The sequence below is a fragment of the Ciconia boyciana genome, chromosome 1, assembly GCF_034638445.1.
Source record: "Ciconia boyciana chromosome 1, ASM3463844v1, whole genome shotgun sequence".
NCBI lineage: Eukaryota > Metazoa > Chordata > Aves > Ciconiiformes > Ciconiidae > Ciconia > Ciconia boyciana.
The window spans coordinates 93,296,741-93,315,529 of NC_132934.1; the positions used below are offsets into that span (position 1 = coordinate 93,296,741).

The 18,789-nt window shown below is 40.7% G+C and overlaps 1 protein-coding gene across 1 annotated transcript in view; it reads left to right on the plus strand.

Annotated features, from left to right (window-relative positions):
* CFAP44 (cilia and flagella associated protein 44) overlaps positions 1-17,818 on the plus strand; it is a 47,114-nt gene extending 29,296 nt beyond the window's left edge. The window contains exons 21-36 of the mRNA XM_072851621.1: positions 713-768; positions 1,206-1,368; positions 2,015-2,145; positions 3,104-3,297; positions 3,705-3,870; positions 4,835-5,012; positions 7,190-7,693; positions 9,123-9,326; positions 9,751-9,946; positions 10,951-11,061; positions 12,566-12,696; positions 13,819-13,935; positions 14,871-15,072; positions 15,778-15,938; positions 16,708-16,842; positions 17,404-17,818. Coding sequence (XP_072707722.1) covers positions 713-768; positions 1,206-1,368; positions 2,015-2,145; positions 3,104-3,297; positions 3,705-3,870; positions 4,835-5,012; positions 7,190-7,693; positions 9,123-9,326; positions 9,751-9,946; positions 10,951-11,061; positions 12,566-12,696; positions 13,819-13,935; positions 14,871-15,072; positions 15,778-15,938; positions 16,708-16,842; positions 17,404-17,682 — 2,928 coding nt within the window. The 3' untranslated portion in view covers positions 17,683-17,818. The remainder of the gene's footprint in view (positions 1-712; positions 769-1,205; positions 1,369-2,014; positions 2,146-3,103; positions 3,298-3,704; positions 3,871-4,834; positions 5,013-7,189; positions 7,694-9,122; positions 9,327-9,750; positions 9,947-10,950; positions 11,062-12,565; positions 12,697-13,818; positions 13,936-14,870; positions 15,073-15,777; positions 15,939-16,707; positions 16,843-17,403) is intronic.
* Positions 17,819-18,789: the final 971 nt, after the last annotated feature.

An 18,789-nucleotide genomic window follows, 5' to 3' on the forward strand; every position in this document is an offset into this window, starting at 1 on the left:
TTAAGTATCTATTCTAGTTTTAAATCATGTGGAAGATTTTAAAAATTCCATCTTCATTAAACTTAATGAGATTCTTAGAGAATCAAATACAAATTCTCTGAAACTAATTGAGTTAAATTACAGATCAATTTAGTATGACTGTATTCACTGTAGGGTGGTAGGCCCTCCTCTTTTTTTAGAGCATGATTGCCTAGGGAAATGAGGTTTGTGCGACTGCAGTGTCCATCCATCTGTCATTCTTCACAGCTAATAATTGTGAACCCATTATGCAGTCAGCAGAAGCAAACCAGATTAATTACACATGTAACTTGGAATTAGCCCAGGATATGTTGTCTCTTGTCAACCTGGCAGTGAGGGGAGACGAGAGAATTGGGTTTGGGGGACAGAGAACCGAAGATGTTATGGGACAGAGTGAAGTTAGGACAAGCAATGATGTAATGGTTAATGTTGATGAGGAGGATATAGGAGTTGTGTTCTCTGTCCCTAAGAACTATGCTTCATTAGTTCTTTTACATGTAAACCAACTTAATTGCTTTTTGTTCTTGAAATGTTAAAACCTGATATTTAAGGCCTGTATAACAATATTGATCATGAAGGTTTCTTTTGGTTTTGTGAGAGGCAGTGGGAGCTCTGTCTTACTGTTTCTAAAAGCTTCATTGTCTGTTGAAACTATTATTGCTTGTTTAAAGGCAAGACAACATTTTTATTCCAGAGTGGTCTTGAGAAGGAGAAGGCTACTGAAGACATTGAGGATCCCAATGCCTACAAGTAAGAGATGCTCCGATAATGATGAAAGAGATTTTCAAGTGTTAGTAGCTCTTTCTTCAGACCATGTATTTCTTTTTGCCTCGTAAGAGGAGGGAGAAGTTGATCACCCCAAATTTGGGTAATTTCCTTGTTACACACAAAGTTTTTTTCAGCCTTTCCCTCCATTTCATCTACTTTTCTGTGGTAGTAATTCAAACATGGTACTTTGAGACTTACTTAACTTCAGACTACAGAGACAACACAAGGTCAAGGTCAAAGCCCCATGATGTTAGGACTGTACAAATACACAGGAAGATGATTCTTTTCTAAGTTACCTTCAGAGCCGTTGAGTTCACTGGGAGTTTAAGGCTGTCAAGGAAATCTAAAAGGTTACATAACCTGTAATCTTTCCTCTCTCCCATTGAGATAACACCATTTCCTTTTTCATGTATTTTCAGCATTGAGGAAGTCAAGCAGAAAAAGGAGTATGAACGGATAATGAAGGAAGCTGAAGAAAAAAAAAACAAGAAAAGGGAGGAGTTAATTGCACTGAGGCATGAGTTTCTTTTTCTTCTTCAAAAGAATCAGGAGTTGCCCAAGCACATGCAGTTGCACAGAGAGGTACATCTGGTTTTTATAAGGGTCATTTACCTTTAGAGGCACCTTCTTCTGAAACGTTGCTACCTGATGTGTTGGGGCCAAAGACGTCCAACCCTTTGGATTAAGGTAGTTCTATGAATGTATAATTTGCTGGGACTTCTGAATCAGAGCTGATGATTTGTGCCATTTAAGAACCATGTGGGAAAAATGTAGTTTGCTATGGAGATCTGAATAGCTCCTGAAATAAAGGATTCTGTTGATGTGCATGGAACTCTGGCACCTGGGCAAAAATATTTTGGTGGGTGTCAGTCTCTTCTCTCAAGTAACTAGCGACAGGATGAGAGGAAATGGCCTCAAGTCATGTCAGGAGAGGTTTAGATTGGATATTAGGAAAAATTTCTTTACTGAAAGGGTGGTCAAGCATTGGAACAGGCTGCCCAGAGGGGTGGTGGAGTCGCCATCCCTGGAGGAGTTAAAAAAACACGTAGACATGGCACTTTGGGACATGGTTTAGTAGGCATGGAGGTGTTGGGTTGACAGTTGGACTAGATGATCTTAGAGGTCTTTTCCAATCTTAATGATTCTATGATTCTATTCTATGATTCTATTTATTACCAAAACCTAGTAGCCAAGATAATATGATGATGTGTTTTCTGTCTTTCTGCAGCAGTATGAGATGGACCATAGGATCTTTGAGGAGCTGGATAGGCAGACAGCACAGAGAATCCAGTTAGTGCAAAAAGAGCTGGCTTGGGAACATGAGAAACACTTGATTGGACTGCAGAAACTACAAAATCAGTAAGTACCACTTTTCTTCTACTTCTCCCTCTGACCTTGCATGGGACTTATCATTTATGAAGTTGTATCTGCCACAAGGAAAATGAATGTTAATTTTTTTTTTCCCCTCATATAATCAATATTTCTTCTGTTCTGTTATGATTCTGTTCTTATTTTACTTGGAACATGCACAAGAGTATATATTGATATTTGGGTGTACTTACTTCTTTTGAATCTTTGGTAAAAATTCAGATATGCAAACCAAGGAAGTAGTTTCATTCCGATTCAATTCTGTATGAAGAAAACTGGGGGGGGGTGGGGGTTGAGACTGAGTTTGCTTGCATTTTTGCCAGTAAGTTCAGTAAGAACCAAGAACCTTTATTGGAACTTTGAAGAACAACCTTTGACATGAACCCCCGTTTTTCAGGCATGTTGCATGTCTGTCAGATATTTTAGTGTCATTGCTAACACAATGTTCCCTATACAGTTTACAGTTATGAAATGAACTTTCTCAAAAACAGAAGTTTAAGCGCGACGTGCTTTTTGGATTGGTTTTCTTAAAGCTAAGTATATAGCAAAAGATTAATTCCTAAAAATAAATACACAATAGAAATAATGCACAATAACAAAAATACCTTAGGCACACGGAGTCTGTGACTGGGAAAAAGACTTGAGTGCACATGTTTTTAATCAGTCCTTAATGGAAGGTGAAATATATTCTCATGAAGAACCTGGTGTAAGTTTCAATATCGGGAGAGGTGTTAATACGTTTGTTCTTGAGCATCTTCATTCCTAGACTGGATGAAAGTCAATAGCTAGTGTCAGATGTCATCATGCTATTACTTACTGACTTCTGAATTTACATCTAATGATTGTATGTGTAATAAGTAAACTACATTATTCATGTCCTTTTGGTCAAGGAAAAATGGTAGGTTGCACCTACTGACATCAGACAGTTTTGTCTAATTTGGCTTTTCAGGTTTCGGGACTCACTGGAATTTGACACTGTTGTTGTTCATGCTATTCAAAGCAATCATCAGATTTCGACCTACAGACTTCTAGCAATGCCTGCAAAATACTACCAAGATAAGGAACGTCCATCATGGAAGAGGACAGTACTTAAACAGGCGTGGAAACAAGCAGAAGAAAGGGAGATCGTCAGAGAGACAAGGCGTATGCATAGGGCTAATGATGACCGTTTAAATCTTACCAGTAATATGGTTTCTGTCTTTAATCTCAGTTTGTTTTCCTGAGTCCAAGCTAAAGAAATTTATAATTTCTTTAGGTACAGGTGAAGAAATATAACTGTGGTATGGTTTTTCTAGTACCTGTGTACATAGTAACACACATACATAGTTTTCCATGTTTAGGTCAATGTCAGCAATTATCTGTCAACCTCATGGGTAGAATGTGACTAAGAATCAAGTCAAAGAACCTGAATACATTCAGAACATCCACTGCAGTGGAACTATACTGATTGACACCAGCTCTACAGGAGCTGTCCCAGGGGGTTTCCAGTAGTTGGGACTGCACTGTGCTGCATGGTATTTACATATTCACATGGTTATTTTTTGGTCCAGATGCTAGAATTTTCGAGGACGAGGCTGAAAAGCCGAAGACATCAGAGGTCCGAAAGCCAATGACATGTTATATAGAAAGCAAACGTGAGCAAATCAGAAGAATTGTTGAGAAATCTGACAAGGTGAAAGCTAAGATCATGAAGAGGAAGGCAGAGTGGGATGAATTGTGAGTCTTGAATTGGACTCTGTGCCCTTTTAGTTGTGCTTATTTGTCTGAGGTCAAGTAATGCTATTTAGCTGTCATATAGCACTATAATCTCTCTGCCTAATTTTTTATATTCCTAATGATTATAATTAAAATAGATGAGTCTTCATGTATCTCTGAGTCTCAAGAGAGCATTAAAATCTTTCAGTTAGTTTCTATGGTTCTTCTAAAATATTAAAAAATTTGAATTCAGCTAGGTAGCTGCATCTTCAGTTAGGGAGTAAAAAGCTGTCTAAATTGATCATGGCTGGGGGACACATAGACCATTACAGTCAACTCTCAGTTAACCCTACCAGCACCACATAGAGCAGATGCTGTAACAGCTGGGTTAGGTCAGTTATGCTAACATCATGGCTAACATGCTAACATTATGTGAGTGTTTGTGGTATGCCTTCACACTCTATGCTGGTCTTTATCTTGAGAGGCAAGAAAGTGGGGCAAGACATCTTTGAATGCTCATGGAAGTACAGAAGTTCTTAATTAGGAGATGAATGACAGGGAATGGGACCAATATAGAGTCGGAGTACAAGGCTTTTTAAGGTTATTAATTGTTTAACAATATATAGTAGGACCAAGTATTCTGTGCTGCAGGCTGGTGGAGTGTTGACACATGGCTCCCTGAGACTGAGAGCAGCAGGTACTCGCTAAACCCAGAACTCAGTCCAAGTGTAGAGGTTTAGCCTGTCTCATGGCAGAGCTATGTTTTAAGAGTTTTTTTGGGAAAAAAAAATAATCTGAGGTTTTCATTCAAATGTGCAAGGATATTCTTCTCAAAGTAGCCACTAGTTTCTGAAAGAGGTGTGTGATTCTTGATCCCTAGCTCACCTGCAAGCCTTGCTGCAGAAATCAGAAGGTATGAAATGACCCTGTTTGTTCATCTGTATGCTTTCTGTCTTAAAGTTCAGCTTTGTTTTGTACCTACCAGATACAAGAGCAAACCTAGTGATGACTATGAGAATCCCAAGGATGTTGAGGACATCAGAGAAGCACAGGAAAATATGGGATGTTATAAACTGAAGACTGACACTAACTACAGAGTCCCTGAACACAAGCGTATGAACACTGAGAAGAAGGTGACGCAGCTTATGTCCCTGGAAATGTTGGTATGTAAAAGCGTTGGTATGGATTCATTGATGTGTATATTTCCCCCTTTTTGGGGGAGGGAGGATAGCGTATTAGTCACTGAAGAAATTTTTTGAAAGGAAATCAAAGTGAATGTGGGAAGAAGCCTTGAAGGGCAAACTGTGTTGAGTCAGCTTTAGTTACAAATCAGCCTTTCTTTTGTGAACTGTTAGTGCTTCACCAAACTCAAACCTGAATCAATCCAGGATAACTCTGAGCTGGGTCTTTTTAAATGAGAAAGAGAATTTACCTTTTCTAGTACTTCAGCAGGAACATCTGTCTTTTTGAATTCTTCAAAAAGTCTTATCATCGAGTAACTGGTATGCATTCCTTAAAACACTGAGCTAAATAACCTCTTCCATAAAATACCTTTACAAAAACAGGGATGTGAGCAAGGACAGGTGTTTCTAGTGTGGCCTCTCCATATTTGCACTTTCACAGTCACTGCTTCTGGGTACTAAGCATTGGAATCTTCCTGAGAAACCAGGTCTTTTGAAGCCACCTTTGAGGATAGGACTCCTACAGCTACCACACGTCTTTTCATCCCCTAATCATCTTAGTGGCCCTTCACTGGACTGTCTCCAGTAGCGCCATCTCTCTCTTGTACTGGGGAGCCCAGGACTGGACACAGCACTCCAGGTGTGACCTCGCCAGTGCTGAGGAGGGATCACCTCCCTTGACTTGTGGCAATGTTCCGTAATGCAGCCCAGGATACTGTTAGCCCTCTTTGCTACAAGGGCACGTTGCTGGCTCATGGTCCACTTGGTGTCCACCAAGATCCCCAGGTGCTTTTCTGCAAAACTGCGTTCCACCTGGTCAGCCCCCAGCATGAACTGGTGCATGGGGTTGTTCCTCCCCAGATGCAGGACTTTGTGCTTCCACTTGTTGAACTTCATCAGGTTGCTATCAGCCCATATCTCCAGCCTGCCCCTCTGGAGAGCAGCACAACCCTCCAGTGTATCAGCCACTCCTCCCAGTTTTGCATTATCAGCACACTTGCTGAGGGTACAATTTCCCCCATCATCCAGATAATTAATGATGTTGAACAGAATTATTATTACTGAATTCTGAATATAGAATTATTACTGAGGTCTGCCTACAGGCCAAGCAAGATGCAAACAAGTTGTTACAAATATGTTTTGCTGCATTTGGCTATTTAATTCCCACCTCTTACATCTGATGTAAGTATCACTTTTCAGATTAGTGGATCTTCATCTTGAGTTGGAGAAAAAATATTCAGCTGATGCCAAAGTTTTCTGAGTTGACTTCAGGACTCTGGATTGCTGGAAGGCCTGGAGAGAATTTGTTTTGGACATCTAGTGGCTTTTATGAAATCCAAAAGCATCTGACAAAATGTTACTTTCTTTCTTTTAATCTCACTATCTACTATACTTAAAAAAATCAGAACTTTTTTCTACTTCTAACAACCTGCAGTAGTTGTGATTTCAGCTTCACTATCACATGTAAAATACAAGAATCTCATCTGCCTTCCAGAACCTACATTTGTGGAGGACTGCTTCAGTATCTTTGAGGTTATATGAGATAACAGCTTTGTTTCAATGACTATGTCAAAGAAGTCTAGATTTCTGTATAGCTGTGCATTTGGTAGTGTGTACAGTAAAGGTCCTCTCAGGTATTTTTCTTTTGTCTTGCTTGCTTTACAAAATACTAAAAGAGATCTGATTTTCTTTTTGTTAGTGTGTTATTTGTACTATATGCCTGAAAAGAGGGACATATATCAAAGCTGAGATATTCTCTGTATTTAACGAGAGACAGCCCAGATGTCTAATCCTGTAAAACCCACAGCTTATTTTCACAGCCTGTGTCTCCTTTCTGCACTGCTTCAACATCTCATGTCAAGAAACTCACAATCAAGTCAGGAACTTGAGAGAATAGGGAATCCTTATTTCCCTTCTTACACCTTTGCTATTTGCTGTGAAGGAGAGGAAGAAAGGTGGTTCCAAAGATTTTAAAACCGCAGACTGAAAGACAGCTGTTTAAAAATGCTAATGTGTGGAGATGGTACAGAAAAGAAAGCTAGTATGGAAAGAAGGAAAGTCAGTATGACAGGCCTCTTCATCATTACTTGTGTTAGAGAAGACTACATACTATGTAAGTGTTCCTAGGAAATCCTACTAAAATTGTTTTTCCTTTGCAGATCCATAAGAGGAAAGTGAATATGAACAAAGAGATCATGTCTTTGCGGGATCTCAAGGTTTCTATTATTGATGAAATCAAGTGTTTAGTGCAAGAATTGAAATCTGTACAGGCAGCCTTGGATTTATCAGAACGTCTCCCTCTTCCCCTGATCCCTCAGTTACACCCCGATGAAGTTCCAGAAAAAAAATTTGAGTATGACAGTGACATCCTCCTGAAGTTCAAAGAGGAGCAGGAGGCCAAGGCAAAGCTCCAGGAACAATTGGAAGGATCTCCCTCATCTCATGCATTTAGGCGTGGGTTTCTTCGAGCTCCTTCCTTTAAAGAGTTTGACCCTATGGCACAGGCTGCAGGTGCACACCTGATGAAAATAGCATCATCTGTGGTCACAGAGCAGCAAAAGGTTTTTGAGATCGAGAAGGCAGAGCCAACAGAAATGGAACTGGAAATTTTAAAGAGGGAGAAGATAAAAACCCTATACTTGCAGGAGACCTTGATTAAAAAGGTAGGAAATCAAAAATCAAAAGGGGTTTTTTTGAGATTGAATAATCCCACTGCCTCAGAAATAAAACCAAAACCCCTTCTTTCTGTCTCAGGATTGAAGCTACTCTTGCCTTTCTGAAGTTCAGGAAAATGCTATCTGGTGCGAATTTACAGTGTAAATCGGTATAAATCCCTAACTGTGACGTGTGTGCTGACTACCACTTGAAAAAAAGATCTTAGATTTCTTATTGATTGTTCTATGAAACCATGAGCTGAGTGGCCAAAAAAGACAAGCAAAATGTTAGAAATTACTTGAAAAGTGACAAAGAGGAAAAAAAGGAGCATCACTACAACTTTGTAGATTCATGATGTTCTCAGCTCTTAAATAACTGTAGTCCTGACCCTTTGGTCTCAAAAATTATTTTGTAGAATTAGAAAAGGTACAAAAGAGAGTAACCAAAATGCTTAGTCATGGAAAAGCTTCTTTAAAAGGCACATGTAAATGAATAAAGCATCTTTGACCTGGAAAAGGAGCAACTGAAAGGGTTGTAGCAGAGGTGATAAAATTATGAATAGCATAGAAAAGCACAGTGGGAATCACCTCTTGAAAGAAGGAGACATATCAAATTGAAATGGTCATGTAGAAAGCTTGAAACATGCAAATGAAAATAGTTTTCCTCTCCAACAATAACTAAGCTTTGGAACTCAGTGTTAGGATGTGGGGGAAGCTACAATTTGATAAAGTCTGGAAGAAAAATCCATTCAAAGCTGTTGAACATAAACATACCACTTCAAGCTCAGGATGTCCCTAAGTCAGAGTTTAGGAGGGTACAGAGAGGAGCGTGCCAGAGGTGTACCACTTGTTCACTTGTTTGCTCCATTTCTTATCGTCTTTTCTCTAATTTACTCTATTGGCCATTGACTCTTTGGTCTACCCCAACACAGACACCCTTGTGTTCATGTGTGTGAAGGTTTTGAGAGAATAACCAAATGTTGCTGTCACCATCACATATGTTATAAGTTAATGTTGGCAGCTGCTAGTACTGATTTAACTGTAAATGTCTAAGGGAAGAGCTGGCAGGTATTCTGGAAGAAGTTTGTCAAGACAGAAGACATGTATTTATTGCTACATCTGGGACTGTTATATAAACTACTTCAGGCTACTGTAAAGCATTATCTGAAGAGTAAAATACTTCCGGGTTGGTGTGGGATGCAGTGAAACATTCCTGTGAAGCCCTGGTGATTCTTTTACTATTGTGCTGAGAATGAAGACACATTTGGGGTTAACTTTGTCTTTCAAAGCGCTTCAGTAATTCATAGTAAATAGCATGGGCAAGTTGTTGATTCGGCAGAGAGAATTTTTCCCTTCTGCTCCTTTCTATAGCTTTACATGTTTAGCTCCACTCCTAATACTGTCCCTCTTCCTCATTTGCCTCTCTCGTATGCTACAGATCAATGCACTGGTGATCAACTTTGATGCTGAACTTTGCTTTCTCCGGCACAAGAAACTGAAGCTGGATGTGCAGATGAAAAGTGCTGACCTGCGCTACATCACGTGGTATGAAGAGCTGCTTATCCTGAAGAACCTTGAGAAACATGAGAACCTTCTCCAGGGGCGTGTTAACACCCTCATCAGTGAGCAGGAGGCTATGCAAGTAAGTAGGCTATGTGTCTCTGGATTTAACAGTACCACTAATGCATGGCTTGAAACAAAAGCAAGCCATAAAGTAAATGGTGGCATCTCTTTGCTTCTTTTTAGCACTGATCCAGAGTCTAGTGCTAAATTTTGGAGAATAAGAAACTCTTGATCATCAGCCTAGAATGGTTGCTTTTAACTTCCAGTAGTTTATCTTTTCATAGTCTTAACAGCTGTATTTTAATAGGTACTTAATGATGTGGAATCGGTGACAAATCATATACTTAAATTTAAGAACATACTTCTAGGTTTTGCTGGATTGGAGCACAGGTTTTAAAGAGAGAAACTCAAGTTTTGCATTTCCAGATCTTCACAGATATATCCTATATACACACATGTGTGGGTTGTACCTTTTAACTGAAGTAGGTTTTTTGTTTGTTTAGTCAAAATTGAACAGCTACCTTGCACAGATGGAGGCCAGAAAGTGTGAGATTGTAAAGTTCCAGGAATGTGAGAAAGCTCTTTATGCCAACTTCCAAGAATCCCTTGGAGAAAACAATGAGTTTGCCCATTTTCTGACCAAGGTTCTGAAGAAGAAAATCAAGTGCGTGGAAAAAAAAGAAGTCGGAAGAGAAGCAGGTTGGACATACTGTTCTTTTTATTTTATGGATTTGTTACACATACCTCCGTGTGTTCAAGTAAATGTCTGTCAGTCTAGCTGGAGCCCTGGGTACACACAGCACTGAACTCGGGTCAAAAAACCATAGATCAGACTTACCCAGATTTGTTTATATACCGACCCATGTTCTGTGGCAGCCATTTTGAATGATAACAATGGTGTAATTCAGTTTCTAACATCACTACATTTGGTCTGATGACAGCTCCTCCAATTTACTTCCTGTAAGTCAATACTGAGGACTGATAATTGGTATGAAGAAGGGGCAAAGCTTTAAATAGCTACTTTCTATGCTGTACCAATGGGAGCTATGGATAAGTGATTAGTCTGCCACATTCATGACATTCTCCTTTAATCTGTCCCTTGACTAATGAGAGATCATAGACCTAATCTGCAGTCACCTATTAGTCACAGGACTAAACATATTGTGAAAGGATTTAATTTATCTTAGTGACTCGGTCTTAAACTGTTAAGGCTAGGCAGTCTTACTGAGCTAAAATACTTGTGCTCTCTCTCTCTGACTTTGATTTCAAATGGGACACGATTAGCAAAAAGTGCAGACAACAGTGATGCTTTTGTGACAGTTTTGTGCCTCTGTGTGTTTTGCTTGGTTGATTAATGTCTGTAGTAGAATGGTAAACCTACAAGGTTTAAATTCCTAGCACATATAAAGAGAGGAAACATTATTGAAGGAAGTCCTAAAAATGTGCCTGTGTCTGTGCATTTGGCACTACTAGGTGATCTTTCTTCCTCAGTTTTTTGTTTTGTTGGGGTTTGGGTTTTGTTGTTTTTTCTTTCTGTGAAATTATCAAATCAATGCAATAGGCACAAGGTGCCTGGATCCACATATTACCAGGGTGATCCTTCATGGATTATTGGGATTGTGTTCACCAGCACATTGGCATAACGCACAGCTAGTGAGTCTGGGGGTGTTCTGCAAGCCAGCAGTACTGCCCTTTTCTTCCAGATGAAGAAGATAAGAATGAAGAGGAGAATGATGAAGAGTCCACCTTGGGGATTGATGAAGAATATTCTGGATCTGAAGATGAAGTCTTTGATGACTCTGTTTGCCCAAAGAGTATGTAAGCCATCATTTCCTTGGGTTGACTACTTGTTTAGCTTTAGGGGCAGTATTGTGTGTTTAAAAAGAAAACACAGAATTTTTCATTATTCACTGCATGTTAATGCCATTAAGGGCCAGAATGTGTGTACCCCTTCTGATTGCAGCATTTCTCCCCAGGAAATCTCAGTGAAGATAATGAAACCGCTGGTAGTATAAGGTACCCTAATTAAAAAGTTTGGAAAAATAAAACTTAGCTAAGCACGAAGAATTAATTATTTGTGAAAAGAACCATTCACCATTTCACAGCTGTTTTCTGGAGAGAAAAGGCTGCTCCCAAGAGTGGGGCTGGAGTGAGGCTGTAGCTGCTCTCTGGAAACCTGCTGCCTGGCCTAGCTGGATCTCTGTCAGGGAAGTTCTGTGGGGACCCTACCATCGTGTTAAATTAAGCTCTTTGTTACCACCTTGTGGATTTATGCAAAAATTACCTCTTGCTAGGCTGCTCTCTTATGGGTATCTGAAAAGTCAGGAGCTTTACTTTGCAAAATCCTCTTCATTCATTCATTCAACAAAGGCAAGCAACCCCCCCCCCCCCTTTTCTTTTGGATGAGTTTAACTAGTTTAGGGTGTTAGTTTTTTAAAAAATCTTTGAGTGATATGTCAATGACCATGTAACAACACTGCTTTATTTTCAGTTAGAACTTAGCAACAAATTACCGTATCATATTTTTTTAAATTGGATTTTAACATAATTTTCCCAAATTGAATTTTTGATTAAGTCCGCATTCATCTCCTTTGTCAATGAAATGTTGGGAAGAAATGAAGAGGATTTTTACTTTTTATTGAGAAAGTCCAAATTACTAATTTAATGGGGAAATTACATGTTGCATTAGCCTCTTCATATTTGTCTCTTTATGTGCAATTTGCTTTGCCTTTATTGGACTCTTTTTTTTTTTTTTTAATTAAGCCCACTGATTCAGGTTGATGATGCTGACTTGATTAATATGACTGAAATCACTGCGTTAGAAATTCACAGATCTTCCTTACCATGAAACAAATGAACAGGTCCTGTGAACCATAGCTTCGCTTACAAATAGAGCTATAAATGATCCCTACAGCAAGTTCATGATTTATAGTGAAGGGTACTATGGATAAACAACTACATGTTCACATAATTGAAGATTATACTGTAACATCTATTAATTACCGGGACTGCATTATTTACAAAAGCTAACTTTTGAGCACTTGGCTTTAATATTGGCTTTGATGCATTTAGTCTTACTTCTGGAAACAAACTGTCTTGACTGAATGTAAAGAAAAAAGATCCATCCAAGATATTCGCTGCCTCATGAGGAATGGCCCATGTGGTTTATGTTTGAGAAAGCTCTAGGGAACCAAGAGCATGGTCTTACTATGGGGAAAACTGGGCAATGTGCACAGTAGGAGAAGCTACTAGCTCAGGCCTGTAACTGTAGTACAGTCATAATGAAACTAAGTTATTCTTTGACTCTTTCCTTCTCAGACTGTAATGAGGCACTCTTCCAGAACACCATCCAGCTCCAGCAGAAGCGGTTAGACATTGAGAAAGCTTTAACAGAGGAGAAGAAAGTTGCTGCTAACCTCAGAAAGAAATATAATGCCTTGGCCAAAAAGGTATTGGAGTGTTTTCTTCTCAGCAAGCATCAGCTGGCTCCATTACAGTGAAAATGTGTGTGACTTTTGGCTAAGATTTAAAAACAGAATTCTTTTGAGAGGCCTCAGTTTGGGTAGAGATATCTGTGGCAGCACAGAGGCAGGAGGCAGCTCAACATGGGTCACCTGTCCTCCTGAAAAGTGTAAATCAAGGTGATCCAACCTTAGCTGCTATGGGGCTGGATCCACGTTTTTGGTCCTGTTCCTTCCCAACTGTCTAACCATCATGCAGCAGCAGAAACTGGATGCTCTGGTTCAGATGCAACACCTGATGTAGCCTGGCCCGTCTTCTGTGCACGTGTATGGGGATGGGGAGATTAAAGAATCCTTACCCTAACACAAATGCAGGTTAAAATAAATGCATAAAAATGCTATTCTTCCATCTATTTCTTTTTGCTCTTTGTCATAGTAATCATGGGATAAACTCACTTGGTGCAAGTTTTCCTTTTAGCTTTTTTGAGCTCCTGTGTTCATCAAGACATTTGATTTATATTAAGTCAAAAATATCTTAATTTGAAGGGTTATCCGGGATAGAGTGAGTTCTGCCAAAATAACATTATGCAAGTCTTGCTTTTATTGTGTCTCAAAAATGTTCCATCAAATATGCTTAAGTTACAAGTTTTTTGTTTAGTTTTTAAAGGCTTTCCTAAGTGCCAGCTGCCACATATTCACCCTGGGGTCTGACATTTGAGTCTGAATTGTTTCTTTCTCATGCAGAATCAATAAGCATTTCCAGGCATAACACAATAAAAAATATCTTGCAGACTCTGTAGATCTAGAACTGTTTTACATGCTAAACAAAGCAGCTGTCTCTTGATACATGCAGGGCTTCTAAGCCTCCTACTAAGGAGACATTTATGAGTGCACATGTGTACAGAGGTATTCAGGATAGAATCTTGCTTGTAAGACGAGCCTCGTGTTTGCTTATGAAACTCATCTATCATAGTATGGAGAAAAAAAAAAAAGAGCATTTTTTTCTATATTTCTTTCTCTTTGGATCAGGAACTCTAACATAGGACCTTGCTGCCTTATGTATTTGAGTACTACAGGATTTTTGTTTGTCCACAATTTGTCTTTCTGTAGGCAAAAGTAGTGGAAACCAGTCTGGACACTGCAGAGAGGGAACTGGAGACCTTTCAGTGGGAAAAGCAGCAGAGACTGAATGAGCTGTATGTAGTTGTGCCTTTGAAACTCCATCAGGTAATTAAAGATGATGTGCATCTGCAGGTGCAGAATGGCCTATATACATCTAAACAATGGTGTTAGTGTTCTCTGGGGCCCTTAGTTCCTGATTCACCGTAGTCTCCTGGGCGTGAAGTGGCATTAATTAAACTTCATGCTGCTATTTCCTCTAGATTTTTTTTTCCCTTCTCTACTCTTATACTGAGAGAAAAGAGGTAAGGACAGGCAGGTCAGCCCATTCCTGAAATATGCATAGTCTTCCAGTGTTTTATAGGTTTGGCATGGGATTTTCCTTCAGGTCCATACCTACTGATATTCTCCTGAAAAAAACCCACCCCAAAAAAAACAAACCAAAAAAGCCCCCACACTATTGAAACTAATGGGAGTTTTGCCGAATTCAAGAATGTTGGATTGGATGCAATGCATTTATCTACACAGCTGTTAGCACAGGGATGATAAGTAGAAAATGAAGAGGAAAACTCAAGACAATACTGTTATTTCCTCTAGGCTGAATCTTGTCTGCAGAGAAAGAAGATAGGCCTCTGCCTGTTTTGGCTTATATACCTCTGAGGCAAGCTCAGGTCCCTCCGTTTGTTCTATCTCCCTTCATTAAAAGGTTGGTAATGAAGACAGAAGAGTCTAAGGCCTGACTGTGCAATCCTGCAGCTCCCAGATCATTCAAAAGTACAGTTGACAGGGAGTCCCTCGCTCCTCCTTTGTTCCAGGTGCCATAGAAGGGTAGACAGCTTTTTATGTAGGCAGTCATCACAGCTGTAAGTAGTCTGAGCTTTGCTGAGTGGTAGTGATTCCCTGGCCCAAAACGTGAGAGTTGTGCCCATGCTTACTATTACCTCACTCCATTAGTTCTCTAACGCTCACACATTTGTTATCCAGAGAGATCACCAGCACCCTTAATAAGTAAAGTCAGCCTTGCTTATGGCTATTTCTCGCAGGTGGAGTACTTGGTTAATGGGGAGATGCCCAGTGACTTCTCCCAGGCTTTGGTATTCACCAACCAGTCCTTAGAGTATCTGCAGAAGAGAATTGTGGACCTACATAATGAAAAGATAATGCAAAGAGAGATCTATAAGAAGGCCCAGGTGCAACATAAGCAGCTCATCCAGGACAAAAAGGAGATGGAGATAAAGATTCAACGTGAGTAACAGAGACTCTGAACAACACAGCATACTAGTGCACATTCTGTCCCCCTCACTGGGTGTGGGTAAGTCACCAGATGTCTGTCTTTATACTCACCCAGATGACACAGCTGGTTACTGCAGAAAATAAAGCAGAACGAGCAGATCAAGTGGACTGTTTTGATGAAGTACTGGTAGTTCTCCAGCACTGCAGTTGTTAGGCCGTGTGAAATAATTTGGGAACTTAGTATAAGGAGAGTTGACTGAGATGAGACACTGGAAGTCAGGACACACGATTGCTATTTCTGGCTGTAAACCAGAACTGCTAGGACAAAAGTACTTTCCCCAAAGCTACATGAGCTTTTTTGGCAATTTCCTGCTCTGTGTAACATAAGAAGAACGAAACAAGCCCTATTTGAAACACTTACTTTCCCAAGCATCAAACCCAAAGATGTGTCTAGCACCACCAAACCTGCAGAGGCGCTATATAGTGTGGGAGGGGCTTACTAGGACTGGCTTAGAGTGTGGCTTAGTGACCACACAGACATGGTCATGGGCAAGGACAAACAGCAATATTCAGCTGTGAGCTCTGTGTGGTTTTGTGTGAATTGTTTATTATAGAGCAAATACCAAAGAGCTCAGACAAAAAGCAGGGGGTATGGCAGAAATTCTTGTTAACCAATGAAAGACAGTGCTGCCATTTGTGCCATCACCTTTCTGTTAGGACTGGAAGAGAAGTGCAATCATCTGATGATGATGAAGTTTGGCCAGCTGGTTGATTTTGAAGCAGTTCAAGCACACTCTGTTAACATACGCATGGAAGAGTTGGAAGTGCAAATAATGGAGAAAGAATATGTGCACTCCCAGGAGCTCCAAGAGTTGGAGGTAAGGAGCAGGAAAAGGAGGAAGACATATGTGTCATGATGATCTGTTAAGGCTTCATTTCCCTGGGGCTGAATAGTTACACTAAAATCTTTTGTGAACATGTTTGGTTTTTTCTCACTTGTCATTAATAGACCATAATGTCCAACTCCTGTTTCCCATCATCATTCCTACCTCTGCTCCAGTTGCTGATGCACATCCTATTTTCTTATGGAGGTAGTTGATGACCACCTTGTTCTACTTTCCTCAAATGCATCCTTCTGGTTCAGTGCCTACAGGAAGTTCTTCTAGAGTGCTTTCCTTTGGTTTTCAGCTGGCATTTGGCACCTACTGCCTCATCCCACCGCCTTTGGTGATGAACTATTTGAGTACAGGGCAGTCCTGGCTTATGCCTGGGGTGCTAGTCTGTGCAGTCTGAAGAGTTCATGTCTCTGTCTGGGGGGGCCTAAGGCTCAGCTGCTGTGGTGCAAGCAGGCAACACTCTTATGCTGCCCTTACAGAAAGGCACATATGGAAGTACTATGTACCTAATGGCTTTCTCTTTCCCACACTTTTGCCTAACTGTTTTACCTACTTAGGTATTTGCAATATTTAAAAAAAAAAAAAAATTATGACAGATTGCAGTAAAGGTACTGTGGGATCAGGTGGTGTATGCAGGATCAGTCTGTTGTTTACCTCTCTTCTGTGACACTTATGTTGTGCCTAGCACTTCCTCCCTGCTTCACACTTTTTGTCCTCTCTCATCCCAGCTCAACCTTTTCTATCTTTCTAGGGAAGAATCTTAGACCTGCGGCAGCAGCTAATGAAGCTGACAAAGGAAAACACCAGCAAGCTGCAGCAGCTGAACCGGTTTTGCCTTGAAAAGCAGCAACTTGAAACTAAGCTGGCTTCACTAAAGAATGATCTGGTAAGCCTTTTAGCCACTGTTCTACATGCAGGGTTGGGACTATTCAGGAATGGGTAAGGGATCATCTGGCCCTCACCAGCTCTCTGATCTCACATCCAGCTCTGCAGTCAGTGTGCACTAATACTGCCTAGTGGCACAGGCTGAATGGCTGCTCCAGGTCTTGTAGAAGGGGAGATGAATGAGCTGATCCTGAAGAAGGCCATACCTTAGCTTCTCTGCCAATTTCTTACTTAGCTGCTTTCTAATACTGAAACAAATTCATCTTATTCCTAATTAGAAACGTCTTGCAGTGGGTCAAAATTATTCCTTTGTTACATGGAAACAGCCAAATGAATTAAGGTGTTTTCTTTGCTCTGTATTAGGGAATAAGGCAGGCACCTGTGACAGTCTGAGTCTAAATTAGTGGTCCCTCACTCTGACTTCGAAGTAGTTCTGACTGAGGAACAGAGAAGTCATGAAGCTGTCCTGCCTCTTCGAAAGCTTCACTTTCCTGCTTGAAGTAGGTTTCCACTGTTCATTTTCCCATGTTTTATAGGAGTTATTTTCTTCCTCTGCTTACAGGGAGTAGAATTTCAGGGGCCCCGAACTACTGACATCAAAGAGAAGGCCAGGTTGGAGTCACGGCTCAAGCACATGGCTGATGACACAGCCCTCCTAAGAGAAGAAATCAATCTTCTAAGCAGAAAAGATGGGTGCTTAAGAGAAGAACTTGCTCTCCTTAGGAGAAAACATGGGTGCCTCTTTCTACAACCTTTATCACCACAGGACTCCGAGACACCAACTGAAACATTCCCTGTTCTTACACCAGAAATGGTAACTAACAGTCCAAGTCTCCCTTAAAAATGGACATGCTTAACTGGCAGTAGTGATACCTGGAAGTGTGAAATTAATTGCTTTGGCTATACAGGGGTTTATTTGTAAAGGGTTATATTTGTTTCCCCTATCAAAATATGACTGTAGTGACAGATATGGAATAAAAAAGTGCAAATGCAACCAGTAAATGCTGTTACCAGTCCATTGCAGAGATTTGCCCTGGGCAGATGCCCTGTGTGTGTGTGTGTGTGTGCGTGTATGTGTTCTTCAAAACAGTGGATGTTGAAGGCTGGATATGAGAGTTTCACATGGGCAAATCTAGCTTTGGTACCTGTGTCCTCAAAAATACTAAAAGAGGTCTGCCTTAAGGGTGTGTTTTGTTATTTGCTGAACATCCTAGAAGCAATGGCAGTTCTCTGCTAACTGAGCTAGTTAGAGTCAAGGGAAGTGCTATTTGTTTAGAGAGAGCAAAGGGACCTTTCTCCTTGGGGCCTACAGTGCTCAGATGGGTATGGAGCCAGTCAAAGACGTTCCCACTTGCCTCTGCTCTGTAGCAGTGGAAAACTGCACAGCAGTGCAGGACATGGTATTTATCTGGCATGAGGAGGGTATAGCAAATGCAAAGTCCGCCTGTAATCCCACTGGCTTACTCCTGCCTGATCGGAGGGAGAGCAAGCCAGGCTCTGTATGTTTTCAGGTTTTATTCTTTTTACCTCTGGCATTCGGTATGGTGGCAGTGTGTGATCATTTACAGCACTTACCCTGTCTTACTGTGAAAACTTCCTTCAACCCTGAAGCGGAGACGTTGTGTTGCGCTGTTCTGCCAGTGCAAAGTTTCTGAGGGTATGCAGGGAGGCTTGGGGTTTGTTGCTAGTTTTTAATTAACTAGACTGAACAACCTGCAGCTGCTCTTGCTCTTCCTCCCCACTCCCTGCCTTTTGCCACTGGTCTTTGTACACTAGACAGAGGAGCCTTCGGCCAGGATCCAACCATATCCCAGCCAGGCACAAGAACTGCCCCTGCTGGCCGCAGCACAACTGAATGAATGGTACTTGTGCTGCCTGCCTTTTCAGTTGGTCCCTATGAAGGTGCTGAGCATCCTCTGTTTCCTTAAGGGAAAAAAACCCCATCCTT